General features: G+C 42.2%; 1 protein-coding gene across 12 annotated transcripts in view; it reads right to left on the reverse strand.

Moving 5' to 3' along the window:
- Positions 1 to 149: 149 nt before the first annotated feature.
- mycbp2 (MYC binding protein 2) overlaps positions 150 to 26745 on the reverse strand; it is a 60535-nt gene continuing 33939 nt past the window's right edge. For 4 of the 12 annotated variants that reach the window (XM_046405064.1, XM_046405060.1, XM_046405062.1 and 1 more), the window contains 41 exons: positions 26476 to 26648; positions 26137 to 26281; positions 25772 to 25978; positions 25430 to 25485; positions 25239 to 25354; positions 24944 to 25041; positions 23385 to 23501; positions 22641 to 22781; positions 19715 to 19939; positions 18569 to 18701; positions 18363 to 18488; positions 15220 to 15402; positions 13472 to 13576; positions 11100 to 12737; positions 10764 to 10933; positions 10413 to 10660; positions 10147 to 10314; positions 9322 to 9479; positions 9028 to 9227; positions 8661 to 8810; positions 8406 to 8566; positions 7846 to 8002; positions 7479 to 7703; positions 7254 to 7319; positions 6693 to 6932; positions 6454 to 6543; positions 6287 to 6367; positions 5939 to 6205; positions 5326 to 5609; positions 5077 to 5173; positions 4807 to 4926; positions 4608 to 4709; positions 4381 to 4509; positions 4085 to 4217; positions 3900 to 4003; positions 3041 to 3229; positions 2840 to 2947; positions 2384 to 2593; positions 2198 to 2305; positions 1614 to 1779; positions 150 to 1474 (listed from right to left, as the gene is read on the reverse strand). In XM_046405064.1, coding sequence (XP_046261020.1) covers positions 1359 to 1474; positions 1614 to 1779; positions 2198 to 2305; positions 2384 to 2593; positions 2840 to 2947; positions 3041 to 3229; positions 3900 to 4003; positions 4085 to 4217; positions 4381 to 4509; positions 4608 to 4709; positions 4807 to 4926; positions 5077 to 5173; positions 5326 to 5609; positions 5939 to 6205; positions 6287 to 6367; positions 6454 to 6543; positions 6693 to 6932; positions 7254 to 7319; positions 7479 to 7703; positions 7846 to 8002; positions 8406 to 8566; positions 8661 to 8810; positions 9028 to 9227; positions 9322 to 9479; positions 10147 to 10314; positions 10413 to 10660; positions 10764 to 10933; positions 11100 to 12737; positions 13472 to 13576; positions 15220 to 15402; positions 18363 to 18488; positions 18569 to 18701; positions 19715 to 19939; positions 22641 to 22781; positions 23385 to 23501; positions 24944 to 25041; positions 25239 to 25354; positions 25430 to 25485; positions 25772 to 25978; positions 26137 to 26281; positions 26476 to 26648 — 7710 coding nt within the window. In that variant the 3' untranslated portion in view covers positions 150 to 1358. The remainder of the gene's footprint in view (positions 1475 to 1613; positions 1780 to 2197; positions 2306 to 2383; positions 2594 to 2839; positions 2948 to 3040; positions 3230 to 3899; positions 4004 to 4084; positions 4218 to 4380; positions 4510 to 4607; positions 4710 to 4806; positions 4927 to 5076; positions 5174 to 5325; positions 5610 to 5938; positions 6206 to 6286; positions 6368 to 6453; positions 6544 to 6692; positions 6933 to 7253; positions 7320 to 7478; positions 7704 to 7845; positions 8003 to 8405; positions 8567 to 8660; positions 8811 to 9027; positions 9228 to 9321; positions 9480 to 10146; positions 10315 to 10412; positions 10661 to 10763; positions 10934 to 11099; positions 12738 to 13471; positions 13577 to 15219; positions 15403 to 18362; positions 18489 to 18568; positions 18702 to 19714; positions 19940 to 22640; positions 22782 to 23384; positions 23502 to 24943; positions 25042 to 25238; positions 25355 to 25429; positions 25486 to 25771; positions 25979 to 26136; positions 26282 to 26475; positions 26649 to 26745) is intronic. The other 8 variants (XM_046405065.1, XM_046405063.1, XM_046405066.1 and 5 more) reach the window with 8 other exon arrangements.

The raw sequence follows: 26745 nt of genomic DNA on the forward strand, positions 1-26745 counted from the left end.
TCCTTGGCCAGAATTGGCACAGACACATCTCAAAAACTGACAATGTGAATTTCCCCTGTGCAGGACTAATAAAGGCCTATCTTATCTTATCTTAAATTACAGCAGGTAATTTCAAGGCACTGTCAGCACTCTAAAAAATGACACAGGTATACTTTGCGAAACAGAGAACCTGGTTTATTACCATTCAAATCCATCCACCACAGATATTACAGAGCAGATTCACAAGTAATAAGCTTCTTTTTATATAACAGCAGCTGCTTTTAATCGACACTGTTCCCCTGACCCCCAATCCCCCTGCCTCCTACTAGGGAAAAGCATTACAGGTGCACAATTTTATTTGGTGTGAAGACTGGCCCCTCAAATCATTCAGCTGTAATCAGTCTCACTGCGAGGTGTTCATTTGTTTTTGTATTCCAGTGGGATTTGGTACTGTTGTTTGACAGAGCTGCAAATAGGATTTACATCCACCTTCATTCACTGCAGGCGCCAGGCTCCTCCTTCTCATTTCCAGACGACATTTAGAAGAGGGGAAAATTACGACTGTCTACTGTATAAAAATGTACAGTGGCTTTATTGACATACATTCCAAAGGTTAAACAGCTGCAAAATAGGAGGCACACCCAGTATTGCACTTCATTAAAAGTTCTGGCTCAAAACATAACCCAGAATATCAAACAAAACTGAAGTGAAGAGTAGCAACTTCGGAATACAGCTATTTTTGAATAGTATCATTATATACAAGATTAGGTAAATCGTACACTATTTTCCTCCCAAACATAATATTCTTAACAGTCTTAACCACCAACTCCTATTTTTTTTGTCCGTCAACCCATGATGCACTTGACAGTGGAGAATACTGTACAAGATTACGAAAAAAAGTTTACATACAACAATATTTTAAATTCATAGTTAGGAAGCTGGAAATACGGCCTGTTCCTTTTTTTTCTTTTTTAAACCCACGCTGATCCACAGTTGCCTTTAAGCAATTTTATTTCATATTCAATGTTTAATCAGTTACATTTCAGTGATCAGGAGGTGTGCAACGTCTATAGAAGCCGAGGGAATACAACGGCCGCATGCAAACACGTCACAAGTTATTATCTTTTTTTTTTCTTCTTTTTTGAAATTCTATTGTTCTTTTTTCATTCAGGTCACTCTGAATCCAAAGGAGCCGCAGCTCATATCCATCACAGAGTCTGGGTACTGATGTTGGTAGAAGAGCAGACCTGAGGACTCCTGGCGTCAAGCAGAAACCTGGTCCAGTGTCCAGGAGACTCGACAACGCACGAGCCGAGTTTCACGGCTGGGCAAGAGCAGCAGCCAGAAATCACAGTAGACACACTGGTTTTCAGTCTTATTTAGAATGTGTGGGCATTTCTGCACACCCCACAGCCCAGAGCAAACTCCTCCCCCGTTGGTGGGTGAACCACATGCAAAGGGCACTCAGTACCCTCTAGCTGCTTGCCTTTGGGCCCTGTGAAAGAAAGGAAAAAAGACATCAAAGCTTGTTTTTCTTCCTATAGTTATTTCTGTCTGGTACTTCCTGTCAGTCGCCTGCACTCTGAATAATTTAACATTTTCCAGAGAGTGTAGTCAATATAATTGTTATGCACCTGCAGGACAATGGGGCAGCTCCTCTTTGGGGACACTGGTCATCCTCTGGAAGTCATCATGGCAGGCGTTACAGAAGTGTGTGGTGCCAAAGCAGAAGAAAACAGCCACCGAGCAGCAGTACCGGCATTTATACTCCAGAAAGTCTGTTCCGTGCTTGGAGCACATCTGGTGAAAAGTAAACAAGACTCATCATGGGTGGGATTATATTTTAATGTGAAGACCACAGATTAACAACAGTTAATGCATGTGATTCATATGGCAGGCTTTCAGACAAGAAGATTGATACCAGTTGCCTCTCTAGGAGTCTGGAGTCTCGGCCACTTTTCTGGCAATTTCACAGAGACAGAAAGACTCAAAGAAGTCATAAAATGTCATTACCTCATCATTTTATTCTTTTAGACATTTGTGTTAAATGTTGTCAAAATTAGTGTATGGGTTCTTGAGTTATAGCTAAGAAAAAGAGTATCAATCTTCTTATCTAATTCTTCACAAAAAAAGAATAAGTGTATATCAAAAGATGTCAAACTTTTCCTTTAAACTGGCCATTGTAACACCTGAATCCCCACAAGCATCATTTACCCACCTGAGCTCTGGATACATCTGAGCATGCTCCACAGATCAGCTCACTGGGGTCATAATCATCTCCCTGTCCTGCTTCAGCATCGCAGCGAGCTTCTCCTCCAAAGTAAGCCTGGAAGTAAAACCAGTCATTTAATGACAAACTCCAGAACAACATTTAAATTAAAAATGATTTTAGTTTAAATGGTACCTTCTTGCATTTGTAGCAGACATAGTATGCGTATCTGTTCATGGCAAAGCCTGCAGGGTCGTTGTGAAAACGTGCTCCTGGTGTCGTGATGGCCTCACTCTTATGCAGACCCTCATACTCCAGCCTCATTAGGGCCTTTCTCCTCACATCCTCATAGAGCTCCTTAATCGGGTCGAGCAGGTCCTTGATCACTGAGTGATTGATTTTGTTCTGCAGGCAAACAAAGGCACAAACAAACCAGCCCACATTCATAAAGAAGGTTCTGTTAGTGTACGTATCACTGACATATTATACAGATGACAGTGAACGCAGCAGTCATACTCTGCCGAGGAAAAGCCACACAGTAGACAGAGCTTGTTCAACAAGGCATTTCAGCAGATTGAACAAACTGGTGGAAACAGCGTCTTTGCTGCTGTCTTAATTTGTACTGTCACAGTGGCCGAGGTAACATCTTACCTTGCAAATGGGACACAACATGAACCCAAATGTGATTCGGGGCCCAAGCCAGCGATTTTCAAGAACGCGCCGAGTACACTGAAGGTGGAACACATGAGTGCAGTCCAGCTGAAAATAGAGCAAACATTCATTAACATTAAATGGGAAAAAATCTAAAGTGGAACTCTTTGATGTGATGAACAAACATATATTTAGAGCTACCTGTACTGCAGGAGCAGCAGAGAGGGCCTCTGTGAAGCAGATCATACACATGTCATCTGCATCCTGTTTCAGACATCCACTGTTTTTGTCACAGCCGTGCAGACATGGAAGGCACGTGTCCTCATTCTTGACTCCTCCACAGGGGTGTCCACAAGGGTGAGTTTTACTGCAGGCTAGTTTAGCATACTCCTGAGGGAGGCAACAGAAGAGAAACCAGTGAGGCTTAGGGACCACAGTAAAATATACACTTTACTACATAACTCTGCAATGTTTAATGTGCCTCTGGTATTTCTTGCTCTCTGCAGAGGTTGGACCATAATTTGTGAGGCAGTCGGGGAGGTTTCTCAAAGGAGAGGATGTTTCAGCTCTACCAGGGTTGAATCCATACTCATCTTTGAACACAGTGTAAATAATGCAATTCAGCAAAAAGCCAAACACCAAATTCATTGGGAACACAATCTGTGCATTTGCCATCTGCATTTTGAGTTTACAAATCTGTTTCAAGTCATGCTTACAGAATGAATAAACTGATGTTGGTTAAAATAGCAGCTTAATTAATTAAGTTTTGTTTTTTCTATTTTGTACTGTTTTGATCATCTATTTCATTTCATTTTTTATACTGCTTTTATTTTTTTGTACAGTCTGATTATTGTTTAGTGTATTTGCGCATTGTAGATGTGAACATATCTTGCATGCATTTTGTGATATATAAAAAAAAAATATGTATTTGCAGATTGTTTTTAGAGCTTCAGTGTCTCTTTCAAAACAAAAGGAATCAGATGGTCAAAAACTGAATGGGCCAGAAGACAAGATATTCAGATAATATAATGTCTTTTTGTTAACAGATGCTGTTAATTACCTGGCAGTCTGGGTCTGAGCACACACTGCCCACTGCAGACAACTCGGTTCCATTCCTCGTGCCACAGAACCTACAGGCGTCTGAGCTGCTAGAGGCTGGTTTGCCTGCAAAAATAACAGACATGAGTAACTATGAAGCCATACCCAAAAAACCACAGTGACATGCTCTGTTGCTTTAGTTTTTACCTGTGTGCTCTCTGAACTCCACCATGGCCTTCATAGTCTTTGAGTCTGCCAGAGCCATGAGCCAGAAGAGCTTGGTCCTCCCACAACCTTCATGGAGATCCACCTTTATGGCCTCCTCTTCCTCCTTGAACACCTGAACACAGCCATGAAGAATATAAGATTAAACACCAGCTCATTCTACTGCTTATTCCTTTTAGAAATTGCGTCATATAATTGAACTGATCAGCAGCGAACACTACTGGAACCAGATGAAGCATCTTCCTAACATAATGGGAGGTGTGCTGACCAACACTAACCTGTCTCTGGTGAGAGCGCGTGCGTCGATGCAGGTGGAGGAAGCGGTCGCAGTCGGTGCAGAGGTTGCCACACATGTTACACAGGATAATGGCTGCTGTCTCACCGTCATCATGGTTGTCACACATGGGCTGCAGATGGAAGAGGAGGAAATCAATTTGTTATTCTTTTAATTATCCGTCAGTTATTTTGACACAGTGCACCTCTTAGGCTTTTATGTCGCTCTCACCATCTGCTTCTGCTGTCCATCTTTTCCCATCCAGCGACCAGAGGACAGTCTGTCGACATGGTCCTGATCCAGCACACACAGTGAAGCTAATGCCAGCCACAACTATGACACAAAATAGCATATAATATATGAATAATTAATACCCAGCATTTGTTAATGAGAACACTACACACAGATCTGCTTGTGATTGAGTCCATACCCTTGTGGTGGCGATGCAGCGTACAGGAGAGCGATGCTCCTCCTCCATTTTGGTCAGGGCTATGATGGTCTCAGCTATTGCATTTTTGGTCACTCTGGACCAAGCATCCGAAAGGTGGCCCTAAACACAGCAAATGTCTGTCTTAGAGGTACTTTTCCCAGTGCAATAAAACACATTTTATTTCTTTCTGACAAAGACGACAAGAGTGGTTTAATATAAAATAAAGCTCGCAGAGAGAATAAAAGACAGATTAAAGGACAAGGAACTTACAGCTGCCATGTCTTTAACCAGCTTTATGATGATCTCTGCTATCTGAGGAGGAGTGGAACCTTTCATCCACCAGTGGCTCTCCCCTCTACGGATGTAGCTGAGCATGACAGAAAGGGGTAGTAAGAATAAAAAGCAAAAAAAAAAGTGAGATTTAGACAAACTTTCTCTCCACACATTTGTTTCAAGTCTCATATAAAAACATCTCTTTGATTTTTTCAGATATTGGAGGCCCAGCAGAAATTAACTCACCTGGAGTTGAAGATCATGGGCAGTGTGACCGTGGTGACCCCTTTGCCAGCAGCCATGCCGGCAGTGCCAGAGATAGTGGTGCCTTTGGCTTTTAGCTGCACAGTGAGGGCTTTTGCGATGCAGCCCAGGAACATGTCAAGGATGCAGAGCTTATTCCAGTCACCCTTTTCTGTGGAGTGGATGATGTCACTGATGTCTGCTGGCGGCAGAGCCTTCACCCCAATGATGCTGGCAAGTCGCACTGGTGTGACCTCTGGAAGGACGCGTCTAAGCAATGATGTGACCTGAGAGGAGGGAATTTCTGATTGATTTAAGTTCTTCATGAACAAAATAAGCAACAGTACTTGGTTTGTGGTTGTTTACAAACATCTGCGTAAAGTTTTAATATTATTTGCCAGTGTAGTATTGCATATAGTATCACAAAAGGTACCCTGTTAAGTTTTTGACCACTAGCAATGCTTTGATGTGTAGACATGTGAAACAAAACCAATTACTGCTACCGATTTCATGCTATGCACTAATTGACAGTTTGAATCAACATGCATGTAAACAATTCAAATCCAAAAGTGAAAGAAACACAAATGCGTGTTTGTGTGTGTGTACCCTCGCCCACCTGTCTCTGCACTCTCGGAGAGGCCGTGTGCAGCAGCGAAAACAGGTCTTGCATTAGTGTTAGCTGCTGAGCTAGGTACTGGCGACCGACATTGGAGCCACTCAGTGCCAGGACCATGGACAGGAGCTCAAAGCAGTAAGCGTCCGAGGAGGCGTCATCGTCACTGGGCTGCGAGTTAGCGTTCTCTTTGCTGGAGATGGCATGCTCCCACTCCTCCCTCACACGTGTGGCCTCCATACGGATGGCCTGGACAATGTGCGCACACACCTGAAAACGAATACACACATTAGGTTAGAGGGCTGGCATTAGGATAACCTATCATGTGAAATGGTTCAGGGAACTATGTACCTGTTTCTGGAGGTTGGTCAGTTTGCTCCTGCTGAAAATGATTCCCACCATGTGCTCTTTCAGGTCTGCATCAGATGGTGCCTATTCATAAAAACATTAGGTTGAAGGTCACTAAATATTTGAGTCAGTTAAACGGAATATTTTTCACAATGAATGCATGTGCAGACCTTGTCTTCTCCCTCGGGTGATGAAAGCAGGTTTTTCTCTTCCTGTTCTGGAGTTGGCTCTGCGTCTCCACAGATGAGTTTTCCAAAGACCTAAATGAACAAAAGAAAGTAGGAACATGAAAGTTTACAAGAGACTCTAGTTGTTCATAAAAATTTGCAAAACATTAAGGTTTCAAACAGTACAGTATGGTAATGGCGAAATAATTTGTAAGGCATGTACATGAAGCAGTTTGACAGACCTGTGAGGTGATGAGGCGAAACACTCGGAGAGTCTCAGCCTCACAGTTCTTTTGCTGGGCCATGCTGGCTGAGATTTGTCCTGGAATCTTGATGCTCTCGCCTTCTTTCCATCCGAGGACCTTCACTTGACGCACCCTCAGGGTGTTCTCCGGACCCTTCAGTTCTACCTTGATCACATGATGGTCCCCTCCAGGAAGCTCACTTGTCACCCAGCCCATGTGCCGTGAGTCGAGATCAACCTTGAATAAAAAATAGCACAGGCATGTTTACAGGGTTCAGCCACATGTGTATGTATATCTGTGTGTGTATGTGTGTGTAATGCAAGATAGGGCAAAGTGCACCCTACAAAAACAACATTCAACTCATTTAGCGCTTCATTGTTTCTGTACTTAAAATTAAGTCATTATGATTTAGAGAAAAGACAACAGGAGCAATCAATATATACAGCTTCATATGGCACAGAAAAGTGACAGCACAGTCCACTTGTAGTGTTTTTAAAGTGGCTTTGAATGGATTTACTGTACTACCAACATAACTGCTAAAGAAAGTGACCACCATACCTGTTTGATTCTGCAGAGGTCCTCAATTGCTTTTCCACATAGGAATGTCACTGATGTGACTTTATTCTGTGTATACGACATAGGAAAAATTTAATTCAGTGAAATGCATTAGACAACACTTATGAATACATCTAAAACATCAATGCCATTTATTACTTTATACTATAACAAGCAGTGTTATATCTCCCAAACAAGTAAACGCCTGCTGCGCTGTTGCCTCCTTACCCCGATGTCTCTAGAGTTGTCCACATGTACAGACACATTGGAGGCATTAATGCCTTTCACACAGCTGATGGTGATGCTCTTGGTTTTGTTCTTGTCCTCATCTCCAGATTCCCAGAAGGTCTCTGTGGAGCCGTCTGTTAGGCTGCCAATCATGGCAGGACGACTGGACGTTTTCATGTCTACTACACTGGTCAGATCCTTCAGACAGGTCACCAGGCACAGATCCTATAATCACACATATATATGTCAGGTTAGTACATGTCATAAACACAGATGCATAACAAACAATTAGAGCCTTGCCGCTGGCTCAGTCTCTGTTAACAACAGAAAGTAGATGTGATGTGTAAGTGAGTAGTTGTTTTCTTGCCTGACTCATTGCTTCATAGCCTGACTGCACACTGATGTTGAAGCTCTCCTCACTGTCTCCATCATCTGACTTGGACAAGATATTGTTGATATGATGGAAAACATTGCTCTGGTGGAGGAACTGGTGGTCAGACTGCTTGAACTTGAGACTCCAGCACCTAGAAGAAAAAGTCGTCAAGTTACTTTCCCATAATATGTACTTGAAGCTCAGAACTGACAAAGCTGCAAAAAAGGCAGTAGACGAAGAACTCAGATATTTTATGTGGAAAGTAGCTAAACTCTAGATTAAAAACACTTTATTTCAGGTAATTCAAAGCTAATTCTAACTACTTCATATGATGCAGGGTACTTAAGTTCTAATAATACCTCATAAATGTTTAGCTGATTTATATTTTGCATTAATAAGTCACTAAAGCTCTCAATTGACGCAAAAACTCAAGTAGTAGTACATGTACTTACTACTACGTACTTAAGTACAGCACTTAGTTACTGAATTTGTATAATTTGAAATCAATTTATCTTAAAATGCTAGTTTGTGGGTTGATCATTCAGAAACTGTACCTAAGTGCCATCTGCTGAAGTGAGCTGCCACTAGGAAGTGACATCATGAGGTCAGAGATGGTCTGAAGGAGACGGTGGAAGGTGTGGGGGAGAGGATGAGCTGCCTCCCCAGCAATAACAATGTCTGACAGAGGATGTTCACAAACGCCAAGGTCTCTTTCCTGTAGGTACAGAGTTAGGATGTGTATCATTACAAGATGCAAAAACAAAGCAAAGCCAATGTTGCATGCCGCTAAAAGTTTAACCACTCAATACCTGTTCCACAATTTCTTTGTTCCCCTTGTTCTCTTCATCCTCCTCATCGTCAGGTTCAAAGGGTGACGGAGTGAGAGATGCTACAAAATGCCAAAGGATGTCGTGTAGAGAGGTGGTCTGGATCACATTGCACAGCAGCCAGTTGAATGCCTGACAGGATCAAGAGAAAATCATAGTAATTAGTCTTCTCACACCACAAATAATACTAGAGTGCAATTTAAGTCTATTAGCTAATTTAGAATTCGAATGTAATGGATTGATTAACAATATCCAGCCAACTGATTGCCTATAACCTTGTATAAAACAACAATTAAAGCAAGCCTGAGCTCTGAGATACAGAGATATGTTGCAGCCTAAACAGCTGTACCTCCATGGCAAACACCCTGCAGGCAGACTTCCTCAGTGCATGCCTCATAGCCACCTCTAGGCCCTCCAGGTCGTGGTGCTGGATAACAAAAGCCAGGACAGGCCACTGGAAGTTCCTCTCCCCCTTACTGAGGGAGCCATGGGCTGAGATCAGCCTGGATAGCTCAGGTGATGGGTGCCGTAGCAATGAAGATCCCACCTCTGTATGGGGGACAGAGCAGGTTGATGTTATAAATGATGCATCGCTTATTCTTGAGTATCACTAATCATTTCTCAAATGATTATGCATGATTACCTGCATCACCACTATGGACTCTGCGTCTGGGCACAGCTTTGACTCGGGCAGGAGAAGGTGAGTGTTGCTTATCATACTCAGATGCTACGACAGAGTAAGACCTCTGAAACACTGTACGCTTTGCGGTGTCACTGTCTGTGATGGGACTGGTCTCAAGACTACAAGACAGCACATAAACATCAACCATTCAGTTAGTTAAAATATAGCATTAACATAAGTGTGTGTGGGGGGGTGGGGGGTCTGTAGAACATGTAGAAATGTGTTTGGTAACAATACAGTGGTATGTTCATTTTAAGCAGTGCTGGTCAGTTCACCAGTATACTGGTATACTCTAATAAAATCACATCACTACAGCAAACTTCTAAGACGGAATTTGGTCAATTTCTTCAACAGCAGCTACCATGGGAACTTTTTGTTTAACAGCTATACAGTCAATCCCTTATAGAGATTAACATCATACTAAAGCTTAGTTTTCCTTGCTTGAGAAAAAAAAACACCTAAATTAGGTCTAATCAATGGAGTAGCAAGGCTCTTTCGTACAGTATAAAATGATGCTCACATGAACAAAATACTTGCTATGTCAAAGAAGACAGAAAAATGGCATTACCTGCTGGTCAGGTTTGAGCTATCATTTATTAGTGTGGGAAAGTAAAGACAACCTGATCTGGAAATTAAATACTGTGCATACATGCATGTCTATGTCATGTTTTGGTAGTAGAAAGTTGTGTATTAGAAAATCTGGAATAAGAAGTAGCAGCCGCAATTTTGGATCATGCTACTAAGCAAAGTGGAAGTAATTAAAAACATAGCACTAAGTTTTGTTACCTAGGGGGCATAGATTTCATGTTGCTCTCTGGTTCCTCAAACACATTGGGGCAGGCGTCAGGGGTGACTGAAATGTAGGGTGCAGGGACAGATGTTGAGCGCAAATATCTCATCTCATCTTGGAAGAGGTTATCATCTTGGTATGCCCCAAAGTTTTCAGTGTGTTGCCTGAGGGATGAAAGGAGCATAGGAGAGGCTCACATCATTACGCAAGCATGTGTTACTGTAGGGTTTTATCATCTGTTATAAGCCGAGCGATTAGATACCTAGCTAGCGTCTGAAGGTAGAGACAGCCCATTTTATTGGGGAGTTCATCAGACACGCCCTCCTTGAGGCTGGGAAGCAGCTGGGAGTGCAGGGGCCGAGGAGGGTGGTGGCACAGCATGCTGGGCTCAGCAGCACTGCTGAGCGACAGCAGGAACAAAGCATTTGCCCGTATAACCTGGTGGGCCTCCATAGTGGGTAGTGCTCTTGGAGTCTTCACCTGCAGAGGTTTCTTCCTGGATTGCTTTACCTGGCAAAGAACACGCAGATTAGTCTCGATATAACTCAATATGATGTAAAAAGCTGTGCATGGACACCCATTCCAGCACTATAGGCTTTTAGCAGTAGGCTACCTTTTCCCTGGCTGCAGTCTGTTTCTCTCTCAGGTATTTTTCCCGACAGCGATCACACACCAGGTACCAGGTGCTGCCTCCTATACCTCCATCTCCACAGTTCCCAGCCCAACCGCCACAGAAGTGGCCAATGCTGTTGTAGCCCTGGCCTCCAGCATAGCGTCCACAACCTGCCAGAGAATTACCGAGGAAGGATGTTAAAGGCACAAAGCGCATTTTGGAAAGGCATGTCACTTCTCAAAAACGTGTGAAACTGACATTCAAAGACACTATTTAAATGACTAGTGCCCTTATTCTAAATTACAAAACTCTAAGCAGAACCTTGTATAGTCTTACCTGGGTGAGCCTGTCTCATATGGTAGGTAACAGGGTAAGGGTGCGATTCACCACATAGCTCACAGATGGTGTCTTTCTCTGGTCCACCCATGGCGAGCTGTGCCATCTCTCCAAACAGGTTTCCTCTTGGACGCACCTCAGCCTTCTCCCTTTTCTTCTTCTCCTTCTTTGCCTTTTTACTGTCTTTCTCGTGTTCTTTCTTTTTTAGGATGGCACTGGACCCTGGGCTTGGGAAAATCATGTTCTGAGTGGCTGCCTTGATGGTGGCCATAGAGATGTCTTCCCAGAATGCCACCAGATGTTGTAATGTTAAAGGTAAGATTGACTTTGCCCTCATAGAGGGGTGAGAAGTTGTCTCATATGCAGTGGTATCTCCCTTTCCGTCCTCGCACTTCTCTGGCAGTGGAGGTTCTTTCAGCATGGAGAGCACCTTGTTTTTGTTGATGCTTCCCATTTTGGAAATGTCTGGTCCATGTGGAGCAATATTAAACATATTAAGTGCAGAGGAAATCTCTAACGAGTGGCGGTTCTTTAACTTGCTCTCCTTCTCCTCAGCACCCTGTCCTCCCAGGGAGCTGCGGATGGGGGCATGCTCTTTGGTTAAGTCTGGGTTGAATTTGAGGAAGGAGGAGCAGGCCATGGCATCATGGACAATACCTTCATGCCACAGAAATGCTGCAAAGACTGCTCGTGCACATTCAGCCACAGAGGGTGACATGGCCTGTTTGGCAGGTTCTGTGACCCTTGATGCACTCTCACCTTTAAACAGAGGCCCAGATTTGTCCTTCTTAGGGCGTGTGTGCCGGCTAGAAGTTTTGCGGCTGACTTTGGGCGAAGAGCGGCTCTCTAGTTCCTCTTTGACGGGGGCTTTGCCAATGCTAAAGTGCACCTTGCATGATCCCTCTTCTGCATTACGGACCTCCACATTCTCATCATTGGCATCCTCATTGGACAAGAGAGCACTGGAGGTGCACACCTCCACAACTTCACTGTGGAGGTTCTCTTGGGTCACATGTGGAGAAGGAACACGGTTCTCTGCATTACTGATCATTCCTTTGTTTGGATCTTTAGGAGACAGTTTAGGTTTGGGAGAGGTAGACCTGCCTCTAAGTGGCTCTGTAAGTGGAACCTTCTTCTTTCTAAGTGTGTCTGGGTCCAGAGTGTAAGAATCGGATTTGGACCTCTCTCTGGGAGGGTCAAGTCGAGCTTTGGAGGAAGGGCTAACTTTAGGTGGGAGGTTCTTGTCATGGTGGGTTGAGGAGGAGTGCTGGGAGGAGGTGCTAGAGGGACTTGACCTGCCTGAAGAGGATACGCCTTTTTGTTTGGGAGAGGAGGAGCGAGAGCCAGGGTTTGGGGAGTCAGCCCGAATTCCTGGGGTTCTCCCATCTGCCTTCAGGGCCTGCAGAGTGTTGTGATTGGGTGAGTGAGAGCGGCTGTGAGAGTCAGACCGCAGTTTGGCTGTGTCTGAGCGTAGGATGAGGGCTTCACTGGCTGAGAGTCCACCCTCCCCTGTCTTCACCCTGCTCTGTTCAGATGAGCGGATTGCCCGACTCTCCTGTTTGGGCAAGCGGTTCTCCTGGCGATGTTTGGAGGCTGGGGACATAGGGCGTGCACCAGGCATAAGGTTCCCTCGTTCACCTAAATGTTAACAATTCAAACAGTTACACTACAAAAGCGGACTAAATCAGTGACATTAGTACAACACATTAGTACAACGACCTAGGAGAAAAAAAATATTATGTTGAAAATATGAAGTAAAATGAAACGTGGGGCCAAATGTGAAAGATGTTGTAACTAAAACAAATGACAACAGTGAATACTTTTCTTTTCCTAAAAGCAAACTTTTAATTTACCAGATGGGTGCACTTGCCACAGCTTTGTGCATCTATTACTATAGCAGACAATCTCTGATATGAATGAATATAGCATGTGGATCATGGAAGAGCTGATGAAAGATGGATTCCAGCCCATTCCTGCCCTTTAATACTAATACTGGATTTAGTCTTATATCAGATCCTTAGTGATAACTTAAGTGTGAAAATTTTTAATAGCCATTAGTCTTGTAACCACAAAGACACTGGGAGAAAATAGCATTTAAGGTCCACCTATGTTTAGACATAAGTATTTAATAATATTCATATGTGTTTATTATGCAACTTCTCCTTAATACCAATACTGTGATTAGCCATGTCCTACAATCAGGCCACATCTTTTAAGGTGGGTTCTAACACAACATGACGAAAATGTTTTTCACAAGCTGACACACAAAACCCTTCATTCATCACAGAACAGACCGTGTTTTTTGTTTTTTATCAAATTTCTACCCACCCTCTGTTCAGTCTGAGGGAAGCATGCATGCTGTGATTACCCACCCTTTTGCCTTAGAGTGACAGATGAGAGAGCAGTACCATGCCCAGCCACGGACACACTGCTTTTGTGCACACGCTCGCGAGAAGCAAGGCTGCGTGATGAACCATCTACAGCGGAAAACAGTGGAGCAGGTAAACGAACAAAGCATGGAATGCAAGGGGGTCACGACAGAGAGAAAGAAAGAAATCATAAAGAGGCAGGGGGGTCAAGTCAAGAACTTGAGTTAGAGAGAGCCAAATCGACAACATGTTGAAGTGATGGGAAGATCAACAGAGAGGTAGAAGAACTGATAGACATGAAGAGAGAAACACCAAGAGAAACAGACAAATTCCAGAGCCCCAGAGGTGTTGTGCTCACTATTTAATAATTCATGTTCTCAATTTAATATCATGTATATTTTCCCCCTTCCCCTGTTGTAGAGGGTAGCAACCTCTCGCACGCAGCATCCAATCAGATGGAAGGTTGGAGAAGATGAAGAATCTATTAGATGCTCCAGAATCTGGCTCTATTTAAAAGTTTTTAACAGCAAAACAGACCATTACCCTGTAAGATTTAAGGTTTAAGGGATCACAAAGATAAAAGTGTTTTAAAACAGCTAAATTCCTAAGTATATCTATCAAATATCAGTCCAAGATCAAAGTAAAACTCAAAGATTAAAGTATTACAGCCTGAACTTTGTTAAATCCCAGCTATCCACAGAGCATGTGAAGGGTGTACGTGCAAGAAGCCTGATGACACGAAGGTAGCAAGTTAAAACTATGCTAAATTGAGAGCACAAATTATTCATTTATGCATAGACTTATTTTCCTTCAAGATACCTCCCAGGCTCGGCAGGAAATAGACAATGAGGGAAAGAAGAATTAAAATAAGAATAAAAATTAAAAAAGATCACAACAAGTACAGAGAAAAATAGCAAGAAAAGAAGAGAGTAAGAGAGGAACAGGAAGAGGAAGACAGGAAGAGAGGGAGAGAGGGAGAGAGAGAGAGAGAGAGAGAGAGAGAGAGAGAGAGAGAGAGAGAGAGAGAGCACGATACAGGCTGAAAAAGTAACAAAAAGATAAAACAGATAGTCTGGATCCCATTCTAAGATTATCTCTCTTAAATTGTGATGTTTTGTTTTTTAATTATCAAGTGAAAATACAAACTGTTAGTAGGTGTTACTTGTAATACAGTGACTAAACTGAAATTTCAGGCTGAAAACAAAGTCAACAGCTATTTAGACTACAGCTGTTTGTATTTGAAGTAAAGCTCTGGGCTGGTTGAGGTAGAAAATGAAAGAAATTGTTAATAAAAGATGAAAAATGCAGATCTGAAATAAAAGCAGCAGAGAAGATGATGAGGGAAAACAAGAAATAGCTGACTTAGCAAGCGGAAAAATAAGCAGCTCAGCTTATTACTTAGCACATAGCAAAAATACAGCTTTTAACAAGGCCTTTAATCTAGTATTCAAGTTTGAAATCTTGTTTTCAAAAACAAATGGAAATGCCTGTCAATGCATATATTTTGAACGTGATGTCACCAGATTTGTTTTTTCAAAACAAGATTTAAACACCGAATAACAGACATGTTGGCTTGTTAAGGATATTTGGTCAATGCAGAACATAACTGTGCAGCTGATGTGTCACACATCGCTCCTACCCTCTCCAGCAAAATCCATAAAGAAAAATGAATACAGAGGAAAACAAAAACTGGGAGAAAGAGGATCAACACCTGTGCAAGCAAGCGCTGTCAGAAAGCAAGACAGACTTACTCAGAAGCTGTGGTTGTGGCTGAGACAGTTGGGAGGGGGATTGTCCAAACACAAATGGGCTGTGGACAAGGGAGGAGGAGGAGGAGGGAGGTTGGGCGGCTTGCTCAAATACGGAGGAGGAGGGAACTGCTGAGAGGAAGGGCCCAGACTGAATGGAATTCAGTATGGCACTCAACCGGTCACCTGCAAACATGGAGACAGAGGATGGGGAAAAACTACAGCTTATGCTATGGTTTTTGGTTTCCAAACGGGGTGAGGATCATAAGGAGTTTATTTTCTATCAGTCATTCAGTCATCTCCCACTACACAACGGATGTGTGAAATGGCAGGAGCTATTGAGCCTCTGGGGTCGCAGATGTAAAAATCTTACTCGTTTAAGTGAACTACAGCTCCCAAAAAACATCATCAAGCTTAAAATTCTGCCGCTTGCACTGCTAATGGTGAAAGGTGAAGCAAAAAACTCAATACATTAATCTTTTAAATCTATTAAAATAAGACTAAATTTAGAATCTGCGGCAATGTTAGAAATCCAGCAGGTATGACCAAGCATGCTGAATTTGCTATGGCTATGATTCACATCTGTGACTGGTTTCCTCCCCTAAGCAATGCTGAGGCTCATGGGTAATGTATTATTTACAGTCCTGTGACCTATCGAACTGATGGAAAAAAACTTTAAAGAAACTCTGTTGAGATAACTGGTGGCCTTAAGATTCAACTTTAGTCACCACTTTTGGTGTCAAAAAAAAAGGTCTTTGGGGAAATAACATAAATGATCCTTTTTATTTGTTGTCTCAGCTGGCTGGACAGGCATGTCATTGTCCTTCTTTGACTGCAACTAGCAGGTTGTCAGAGTGTCTGTGTTACACAAAAGTGACATTTGCTGGAAAGATTACATGTTGCTTAATGTGCTGCAACTGAGAAGCTAATCGGCTCTCTAGCTTCTAGCAATTATGGTAAATATTTGTCTGGTGGCAAAGCTCTCAAACAGGGTGTTAAAAAAATACTTCCAGAGCCAACAGCTCCTCCCATTTCACAACTCTGTTTAGGGAAAGGATATATAGAAGGAGGGGCAGAGAGGGGGTCTCTTCCAATGCATTAATTTCAAGTCACTCTTCAAAAAAGCCTGTGTGTCCTCATCAGAAGTCGCTAATACATGTGTTGGGAGTAAACTGAACTCTGTAAATATACTGTAAATGGAGCTGACACTGCATCAGTAATAATTCAAAAGTCTCCCAATGTCCTGACAGAACTGACTAGCTGTTGACCAGATGCAAAGCACAGTTAATATGTGATTTTTGAGCACAGACTCAAAATAATGTTGACAAAGGGTCTCTAAATTTACAGTTTACATCTGTTGCTGGAGCCAGACAAGAGAGACAAAGAAATCAAGCACCATGACATATCAAGCTAACTAGTATGAAGATGAGCCATTTGGGGGTTCTGTGATTAGAGGTTCCTATTCAGCATCCATGTGCTTACTCCTGTAACACTAGGCCAATTTATGGATTCTGGGGCAGACTGGTCAACTTTTATCAAAAAAATCCAATTCAACTAATGTTGGACGAAAAGGCCTGGCTCGCAGTCTCCGTTCCAGTTCATCCCAAAGGTGTTGGACGGGGTTGAGGTCAGGGCTTTGTGTGGGCCATCCAAACATGTCTTTATGGACTTTGTTTTGTGCACTGGGGCACAGTCATGCTGGAACAGAAAAGCTCCTTCCCCAAAGTGTTGCCACAAAGTTGGAAACATAGCATTGCCCAAAATGGTATGGTGAAGCATTAAGAGTTCCCTTCACTGGAAGTAAGGGGCCCAGCCCAGCCCCTGACAAACAGCCTCATTCAAATACTTTTGTCTATATAGTGTATCCATGCATCCATCGCTCCATGTCATCAACTTAGATTTTACTTCTCTCAAGTGTAACCACATCAGTAAGCTTGCAAGCGACCACTTCCAGGGTCTTGCCTGTGTTAATGCCAGCCAAAATGACACTGAAGAATGACATTGGTCATCTTCTTGTCATTCGCAGCCATCCTGAGGGCTTCATGGCATGTTAGCGTTCTGAGCAGCAAACAGATTCAGGTGCAATTCCCTCACCCTCCAAAAAGGAGGGTCTATAGAGATTTCTATTCAGCACAGTCCACGAAAGTTAGAGGCAATCAAGATATTATATGAATAACCTGGGTCTCTCATTAGCATGGCTAGGTGCCTCAACAAATCAGCCTTATGTTTTCAAGCACAGAGGAAGGGGGAAGCTGTTTGAAAAACAACTGGCACAGCGTCAGCATGATATTCAGGCAGAAAGATCGACAGATATATTTGAAGCGAGCCAATCACTGATGGTGTAGCAGAGCTGATGAGTTCATTCAGGTGATGTTTTCAATATTCAACCATATTTTTAAGAAAACAATGGTTATGTAAATGATCAGATGTTTTCAAGGAAATCAAAGAAACAAAGGGAGAAGGGTGAAATCACAGACATGTTCAGGGCCAGTTATTGATGTTGGGGTAGTCCACAGCACCCCAAACCAAATGCAGCCCATAGAGGTCCATATGTATGAAAGCACATTGACTAGCCCATGCACACAGACGCAGGAATATGCCTGACATTGCACATTGTCATGATGTTAGTCATGAAATAACAACAGGAGACACATTAAACAACATGCATAAATAAAAAGAGATGACAGATCGTTGACTGATGGCACTAAACTGAGACTGAGTGACCTAAACTGGATCACTCAGACCATGTGGATGCACTACTATAAATGGTGAAGGTCAAATTCATAATTCCTTAGTTTTGAATAAAAGAAGTGATTTGATGTGCAACTGTGATTATAACAGCATAAACACAGATGGTGAAAATGTACACATTTGTAAAATGGGGTAATGTATCAAAAAACAACAAACTATCAAGAAAAGTCTCAGTTCAAAGCATGTGCAGAAGTTATATAGAGTGTTTTTTAAGATAAAGGAGGGGAAGGGTCAAGACAAGGATGTCTTAGTACTTGACTAAAATCTAAGGACTGAAAAAAATTCAAATGTAAATGAACATAGTTGTTAAAAGGGAAGTGATATCACGATAAAGGATATGTTATTGATACATTATTTTGTCGCTTAAAGCCTACTATACACCAAGCTGATCTCACCTTTGTTGTTGGAGATGCCGTAGTCAAAGCCCTGCGCTCCATTTGAAGTTGTGGCTCTATTGAAGGCCTGCACAGAGAAAGGGCTGGGTGGTGGGGTCTGTGCCCCATGTTCAAGCAGTGCTTGTTCTGTAAAAGCAAATGAAACTGTTGTCTTGCAATTTACCACATTTGAGGTTGACAATTTTTCCCTGTTGAGCGTGGCTTACCATCATCATGACGAAGGTACTGATTTCCACCGCGGTCTCTGGCCAATGACCAGGCCTCTCCTTCGTCACTCTCACAGAACTCCACTACACTGTTCTTATCCAGCTGTACCCAGGTCCCCTCTGAGTTGACCACCTGATACACAAACAACACTCTTTATCCATACTCACACACAGAACATTCGTCACACACTAACAGCACATTCGCGCACACTCTGTCATCCCTCAGAAAAACAGTCATAGCCCTTTTGTATATCAAGCCCAGTTCACCCTTGTTATTACTGCACAGACAAAACCATGACACAAATTCTACTAGTAGATCACTAACATGCAAACATTCCATTCCTCTGATTGACACATACAAAATCCACAGCAGCAGATCACAAGAATTTGATTTTGTGTATCAGCAGACACTGTGGGACAAAACTGATGTAGCTAAAATAAAAAAACTTACTATAACAAAGGGGTAGCCTATTGAAAGGTAAATGCATGAGGCTGTTTTTTCTCAACTCCCTGAAATATTATAGTTTTGAAAAAACAGACATAGACGGAAGTATTAGTATGTGCAGGCTGCACCTCTCAGATTCAGACAAGGCATTCCAGTACAGGCTCAGAGAGGAAACTATTGAACAGCATGACACACCGCAGCAGCCAATGACAGGTCGAATCCAAAAGAGGGGAGGCTCCACTCATCACCAGACCATACACAGTTCAAAGCACCAAGTTATTGACAGGATTGTTAAAAGTGCAACAAAGATATAGTCAAGGCACAGAAAGGTTTCAGCACTGTGTGATTAGAATTCCACTGAAAAGTCTCCAGGCCGCTGAATATGACACCCTGAAACTGCAATGGATTTATAAGACTGGAATTAGTCAGGAAGTAAGGAAGGCATTGATAAGACCTCAACCAGCGGAAAGATACAGAACACACACCCACATCCAGAAACACCTGATGTATTCTCGTTAGAAAAAAGGCTTGCATCTTTTACATTCAAAATTAATTTTGTTTAAGAAAAAGAGGGAACTCTTAATTTCTGAGAATTAAGGCCAAAGTCTACTAAGATTAGCTACATTATACTATCTTAACAGACTGATTTAGTCAAATCCTGACACAAAAAACACATTGTATTATTTGGGGTGAGTGCGTACCTCGCCTATGGCCTTGACCTTGTTGCCAAGTACTAACATTCCAATGGGGATACCCCTAAGGTTTGGGCAGCTTCTGATGTTGTGACCAGAGGGGCCGGTCTTCACTACCTTATAAAGCCCCGGACCGCCGCCCTGCCCTGCCCTGTTCTGCACCCGAATGGGGGCCTCGTGGGAAGGGCAGCTGCTCACCTCCTTTACGTTCTCCTCCGACTGGCCCCTGACCTCCTGCAAAAAGTAAGAGCATGGGTTAGTTCCAAAGTACAGTAACACAACAGGCTGAAAAAATGTAAAAGACCAGAATAAGGTTTAGACTACTGAGTCCTGAAATATTACAGTGAAGAGTTGTAATAAAAGAACTTGTATGCTTCAGATTAAATCAGGTTATTAGACTAAAACAGCCTAATCTATATATTAAAGACAGAAATTTGGGCACTTCTCAAATATGGAACCCGATTCTCATAACAAAACAGTTATAAACCCTGTGCTACCTGGACATGTGCTCTACGGTCTTGAAAGCCTTAAAGCAAGAGGCATTTTGGGAATTATTTGCTTTCCTGACATAAGTGAAATGAGAAGATTGATACCACTCTCATATTGGTCCATAAAACATGAAGCAACAGCTAGCAACTGGTCAACTCACTGGTACATCAGGGAACTATTTATTGGCTGGGCACTGCAAGTTCCCTGATTTCTGTTGTTACTGTTTCCAACAAATAAATAGTCCACATTGCCTCTGTAAAATACCACTAGTTTCATATTTCACTTTTTGTGTGGAGTCAACGTTAGTTTACGTAGTAAACGTTAGAGGTGCTCGTAGAACGGTTTTGTTGATGTAGCTTTTTAAGTAGTAGACAGACATGAGAGGGATACCCATCTTAACTAGCTCTCAGCAGTGTTTCCAAAGATGTCAAACTGTTCCTGTAAACTACTTTGAGAGGCTAGATATGACACAAAATGGAGAACACAAAACCTATTTAGACTTCCATCCTCAACAGCAGTGGTGTATGTAGCGTACATGCACTTTAAAGGTTCCAAGTACAAATTACTTGCTGTAGGTACAACATATGAACATCTCTCATGTCAACATCTATTCAACATTGTATCAATGCAATTAAAATGACCAAACGACAATGGACCTGCTACCTGCTAAGTACAATGTTCACTTATTTTCATACAGTCTGAAGGGAGGCATGCTATGACACACAAGGATACATGACTATACTGTATATCACAAGCCTTGGAAACAAGACCTCATGCAACAGACTGGACATTAGTATCTTCAACCCCATGCAACATACAGGCTTGAACATTAGTTATATAAAAACATCCAAATGTGATCACTGCAAGAGTCTATGGGACAATAGCCCCTGACATACTGTACTGTATCTGCAAAATTAAACTAAACAGACAACCATGCAGCTATGGTCCGACCTCTTATGCCTGATTGTAACACCATGGGAGGACTACAAAGTCACAAGGGGTTCAAGAGGACAACAGATAAATGATAAGCTATAGGGCAGTCAAGCTATTTAACCCTCCTTCATACAACTCACCTGTGGTGGGAATATAGATAAAGGAGTCCAGGACAAAAAGCCGATATCCCTGACTCCTTGGCTAGCAGTAAAGACATTCTGAGCAACAGATTGTAAGACAGTCAAGAAACAGTAGACGACTCGAGAGAGGAAGAGAACAGGATGGGGAAAGACGCTGACGCATTTTTTTGGAAGAAAAAGTTTGGAAGAAAAATTTTCAGCATCAGAGGGTATTTAAGAAGGTGAAGAAGAGTAGACAGAATCTGACCAGTGTCAGACAAGCCAGTTAGTGAAATCGTGAAGCACTGATAAAGGGGGTCATCAGGAACTGCAAATACAGGCAAAGCCTGTGAAATGTTTGAACACTAAACAATAAGTGTAAGACCAAATATAAAAAAGGATATATGAAACCCAGTTGCAGGGGCAGAAAAAGAATTGAAAGTTCTCTCCAAACATCACAGGGACACTAATTCCAAATCTACGACCAAATGAAAGACATAAAAGAAGAAACTTCCAAAAAAATTCCCCACTTGGATGATGTAGTGTGTCATGCTGTTCAGACAGAGACCTTACATGGAAGCCTTGTTGCACCAAAAGCATCCCAATGCAAAGGTGGAATTGTAGAGCAATAGAGGTACGATTTCCCTCTAAAACTTTTCGTGGACCAATGATAGCTTCATGACAGAAAACCACCTGGATATTAACATGTGATCATTCAGATATTTTCCCTATTAATAACATACTTATTAAATCCTGTCACACGTCTTATCAGATTGGGTATATTATTATGGTGGTTCTTGTGCCATGGAGCAAAATGTGAAAGAAACCTTTATTTTCACATGCTGTGGTGTGTGAGTGTTCTTGAATTGTGAGTGAGAGGCAATGAGGAAAGGAAGACTAAACAGTGCAAACTAATCCACTTGAAATTTCTCCTTCACTACCCTTTTCAATGTCTTTCAATTCCTGCATTGGAGTTCACTTGAATGCAATAAAAATATACTACCCAGTCACGTGAGCATTTACCAGTGTTGCATCTTATTGAACACATGATGGTCACGTTATGGTCAATGTTTTAGCCTTCAAACATGAGTTAATGCATGCACGCTTCCAGGTGCTGTTTCTTTGCACGGAGTGTTAGTGAGAACGTTTCATACTCAGTGTTGATCAAATAGATGTTTCATGCATGAGAAGACCCCAGGAATTACACTTTGATGAAGTTCTTAATTTGCCATGCTTCAAGTACATTTGGGGGGCGGGTGCCAAACACTAGAGCCCATGAAAAACTATAACTGTTAAGCAACAAAGATGATATCTAAGCTTTTCCCCAAATGAACAGCACACGAGCCTCTGCCATTATTGACAGACTGCTCAGCAGCAGGCCTCCTTCTACTTACGTCGGCTGGGACCAGTAGATTCCTGCCCAAGTGCTGGTTAAAAGAGAGGCACCAGGCTTCAGTGTACCCATTCATGCTGGGAACATACTTCTTTACTGTTTCATCATTGAGCCTGAGCCACACACCATCATCATTGTGGATCTATGGGAAAACAAGCAACAGAGCAGAGCCATGCCGCCCTGTTACTATGGAAACAGGATGGGCAGGGCCCACACATACACACAGACAACACTTCTGAGGCTGCAGGAAAGTCTCACGTCTAATTAGAGGACAGTAAACTGAGTTTACAGCAAGTCACTATTGCTGTTACTGAAGGATGGGATTGTAGATGTTGAGAAGGACTGACAAATATTCTAAACGTGTGCTGCATTACAGCACAACCATCAAACAAATGTTTTGAGTGTTACAATGTTCATTTGGATTCAAATGCATCACATCCTTTGGATTTATGTTGCAGTAATTCAAGCCTTCAGTGTAGCCTCAGAGTGCTTTGCAAGAGTATGAAGCAAAATAAAGTAAGAGCAACAAATTCATAAGAAAAAAGAAAGTGGTCATATTTAGGGAGGTAGCAACACATCAAAGAGGACTCAAAACTACTAAATTATAGGATTATGGTACTTCTGATGGTCTTTACGGATTTAAAAAAAAGAGACAAGGAAATTGAACAAAAGTGGACAGTGCTCCAGCAAGTATACTTTCATAGCATAACTGCAGCATAATTCTGCCTGGTCTAAAGTCAGTTACCTCGTCAATGAAAGTGATGGTGCCATTGACATGCACTATGCCTATCTGTTCACTCTGCAGGGAGGGGTGACTACGCACACGCAGGCCTGCGCTGTCCTTGGACACAAATTTGCGGACCTGAGAGAAGCAGAGGGGAGATGAGACTGTGAGCGGCAGCAGCAAAGAACAGAAAAGGGGAAAAAATGACAAGAAGTGCGGCAGAAGAAGAACAAAGAAGAAGCAGGACAAATTGACAGTGGGAAGTTGCTTGTATAAACAGACTCAAAGCCTTCTTCCAAGTATACGCATAGATAGAGCAAAGGATGATGAAATTTTAGCAAATCTATTTTCAATAGAAGAAGTTAGATGAAATTAGTGTTAATCTTGCTTTCTTCCTCTATATTTATACTGGTCCGTGGAAAACATGTTCTAAAGCAATAGACTGTATACACTGCTGACTTTAAGCACATACATTTGCTGGTTTCCCCATTATGGATTGTAAAATTGAAATACTACAGGTTTCACAAAATGATGATGACACCCAACATGCCAAATATCATTTTTCAACTAACTGTAAATTTGTGCTGAACCATCACCATACAGGGGTTACGGTGCGGTGCACATAGACTACACAGCATGTAGACTGAGGCACATAATGTTGACCCAAACTTCACAAGTGTGAGTTTCATCCAGACACTTCTATCCACACCCCATTATCAACATGTGCTGCAGTTAGCACAACCAGCTGTTTTTTGTGCAAGTCAGTCACACGATGGCAAGCACAAATTAAACGCAGAAGGAGGAAGCATTTTAATTTTCTTCGCATAAGAGAGTTTTTCTGCTTTCAAGCCTATTGGGACCTTTGTTTGTTCAGGGTTTGCACAGTGTAATGCAGACATGTTTCAAATTATGCTTATTTTCATAATACAAGCAGTTGACCAAACCGAGGCAAAGTGCTATCTCAGCAAGAGGATTTCGTCTGTACATAACACAGACACAACAATCCTTGTGCATTTGTGGTTTTTCATCTCGCTGTACCAAACTCGCACCAAACCAGTACTCTTAACCAAGGTATGAACTGAACCATAATCTCCGTGTACTGTTACACTCTTAATTATTTGCATTTGAAGTAATTTCCAATCACTCTTTTGATTGATTAAAACTCATATTTTAAAAAAAAAGTAATTAGTGCCGCTTGAATAGATGGCAATGCTGAGATACAGTACCTATTCCAAGTGGCAAAGTGACTTGACAACAAACTCACAGGGATCAGTCTTACACTCACAGGGATACAGTCTATGACTCATGATATTATGGGCAGCATATTCACAAGTAGTAGTGGCTTATTTGAGCCTTCACAGAAGTAAAGCAACATCACCCTGGAGTCCTCTTTCTCATCACCCAATAAACGTAAAGGATTTCAAAGCCTGGTAGTAGGAGGACAAATAGTTTCTGGCCTCTGCTGAATTGTGTTCAATGGACAATTGCATGGATGGATGGATGAGCTGGCAGCTAGTCGTTCCTATGTTTGATGTATGCATGTTGATGCTCCTGTCGGTTAATCAAAAGAAAAAGCTCACCTTACTAGGCTGAGGTTCAGCCTTTGGTTTGACCATCTGAGTGCCAGGTGGTATCATGCCTTTGGGTGGGTCTTTGACTTCTACCTCCAAACCAGCATCTAAAAGAAAAGACCATTTACAGCTCACTAGTGTAAAATACAGCCACTGCCCATCTTGGAGGCCTTCAAAAATATTAATCACTGTGCACAGTAGTCACATTATGTTATGGGGAGTTTGGGAGTTGGTGCTGCACATCAGATCATATCCCTTATTCACTGCATGGGAAAAAGGTCAGAGAACATTTACACTGACATACCTATTTCAATGCCATCAATGGTGACGTGAATTGTATAGAGGCCTACTGCTCCTGGAGTCCAGTTAGCACTGTAGGTTCCATCAGTGTTGGCTCGGATCAGCATGTTCTCACTGGGTCTGTGTGGGATATGATAAATAAGTAAACTGTATCTCACTGGAAAATGTGGTTTATTCCTGCATTACCTCACTTACCTCTTTGGGGTGGGGGAAGCAAAGCGCAGCTCTTCAAATGAGTAGTTTTCATAGGCCTAAAAAAAAAAAAAAAAAAAGGTACATAAACAATGCTAAATCAAAATAGGGTAAATTAAATTTTTTTATGTTCCATATATCAAAATTGTATTCATTAAGAAGCCTATAAGATTTATGAATTATGTTTCTATATGAATCATTTAGCCAGTTTTCATTATTCACTTTATAGTGTTGACTTTGGTATCACTTCCTCAACAGATCTGTTCATGACAAAATAGCTCCCCCTTGTGGAGGTTCTGCAGCATTCTAAATGCAAACAAATGAGCTTGTGAGTGAGTTGGTCACCTTCATCATGGTAATAGCAATGTATCGAGCCTCTTTCACAATCATGGGCTCATATGTGGCTTCCAGCTTAGGCGTTGGCAAACCTCCAAAGGTTAGGTCAGGGCCAGAGGACGAGGGTGAGGAACTTCCAGGTAACCGCTGCAGCTTCTTCACATTCTCAGGCTGCATCGACTTCTTTTGTGAAACAGGAACAGCCTTCACCTCCACCTGGACACATAAAAATAATCCAGTCAGTGGTGCATGACACGGGTAGGAGTGCAAATAACAACTCAAAAGTACTACTTTGAAGTTGCCACTCACGGTAAAATTATTTAAATTCTATAAAATATTAATCCCTTGGAAGCAGAAAAATCAATCAGTCTGACCTTCATGTTAGGAACATGAACCACATCTCCATACTGGTCTTTGGTCTGTACAACCACAGTGGCTGGCCATCCACAGCGTATGTCATCTTTGTTCAGGATCAGAGATGTCTTCTGGGGGTCTGCGTAAGAGTCTGGTTGTAGCCACCTGGGTGGGAAGAAGAACAAATGAAGAGAGAAAGGGTAGTAAATTATTCATTTGTAATGAGGAGATCTTAACTGCAGGTACACATATCTCAAAACGGTAAATGCACAATTCATGTATTGCTCTTATCCTAAACTGAAGTTGAAAGGAGAGAAAAAACAGAGCTGTGCAGTTCGGCTGCCTTCACAAATATCTACCTGGCCAGACGTCCTCCACTTGAGTTTTGTACACAGGTGATGAAGTCCTCAAGGAAAGAGTGTTCATTGGTCTGGATGTGCAGCGGCAGATTTCCCTCCAGTGCTTCCAGGATGGTGGGAGAGTGAGACAAGGCCAGACCTTTCCCCAGGATCCCTGAGTGGGACTTACACACCTGGGTGAGTTCACAGGAAATAAGAATCAAGTAAGGAAGAATGAGGCAAAGTGAATAAAATCCTTGTCACCAGACCACAATGAGTCTGCAAGAATAT

The sequence above is a fragment of the Scatophagus argus genome, chromosome 11 (genome assembly GCF_020382885.2).
Source record: "Scatophagus argus isolate fScaArg1 chromosome 11, fScaArg1.pri, whole genome shotgun sequence".
NCBI classification, from domain to species: Eukaryota; Metazoa; Chordata; class Actinopteri; family Scatophagidae; genus Scatophagus; species Scatophagus argus.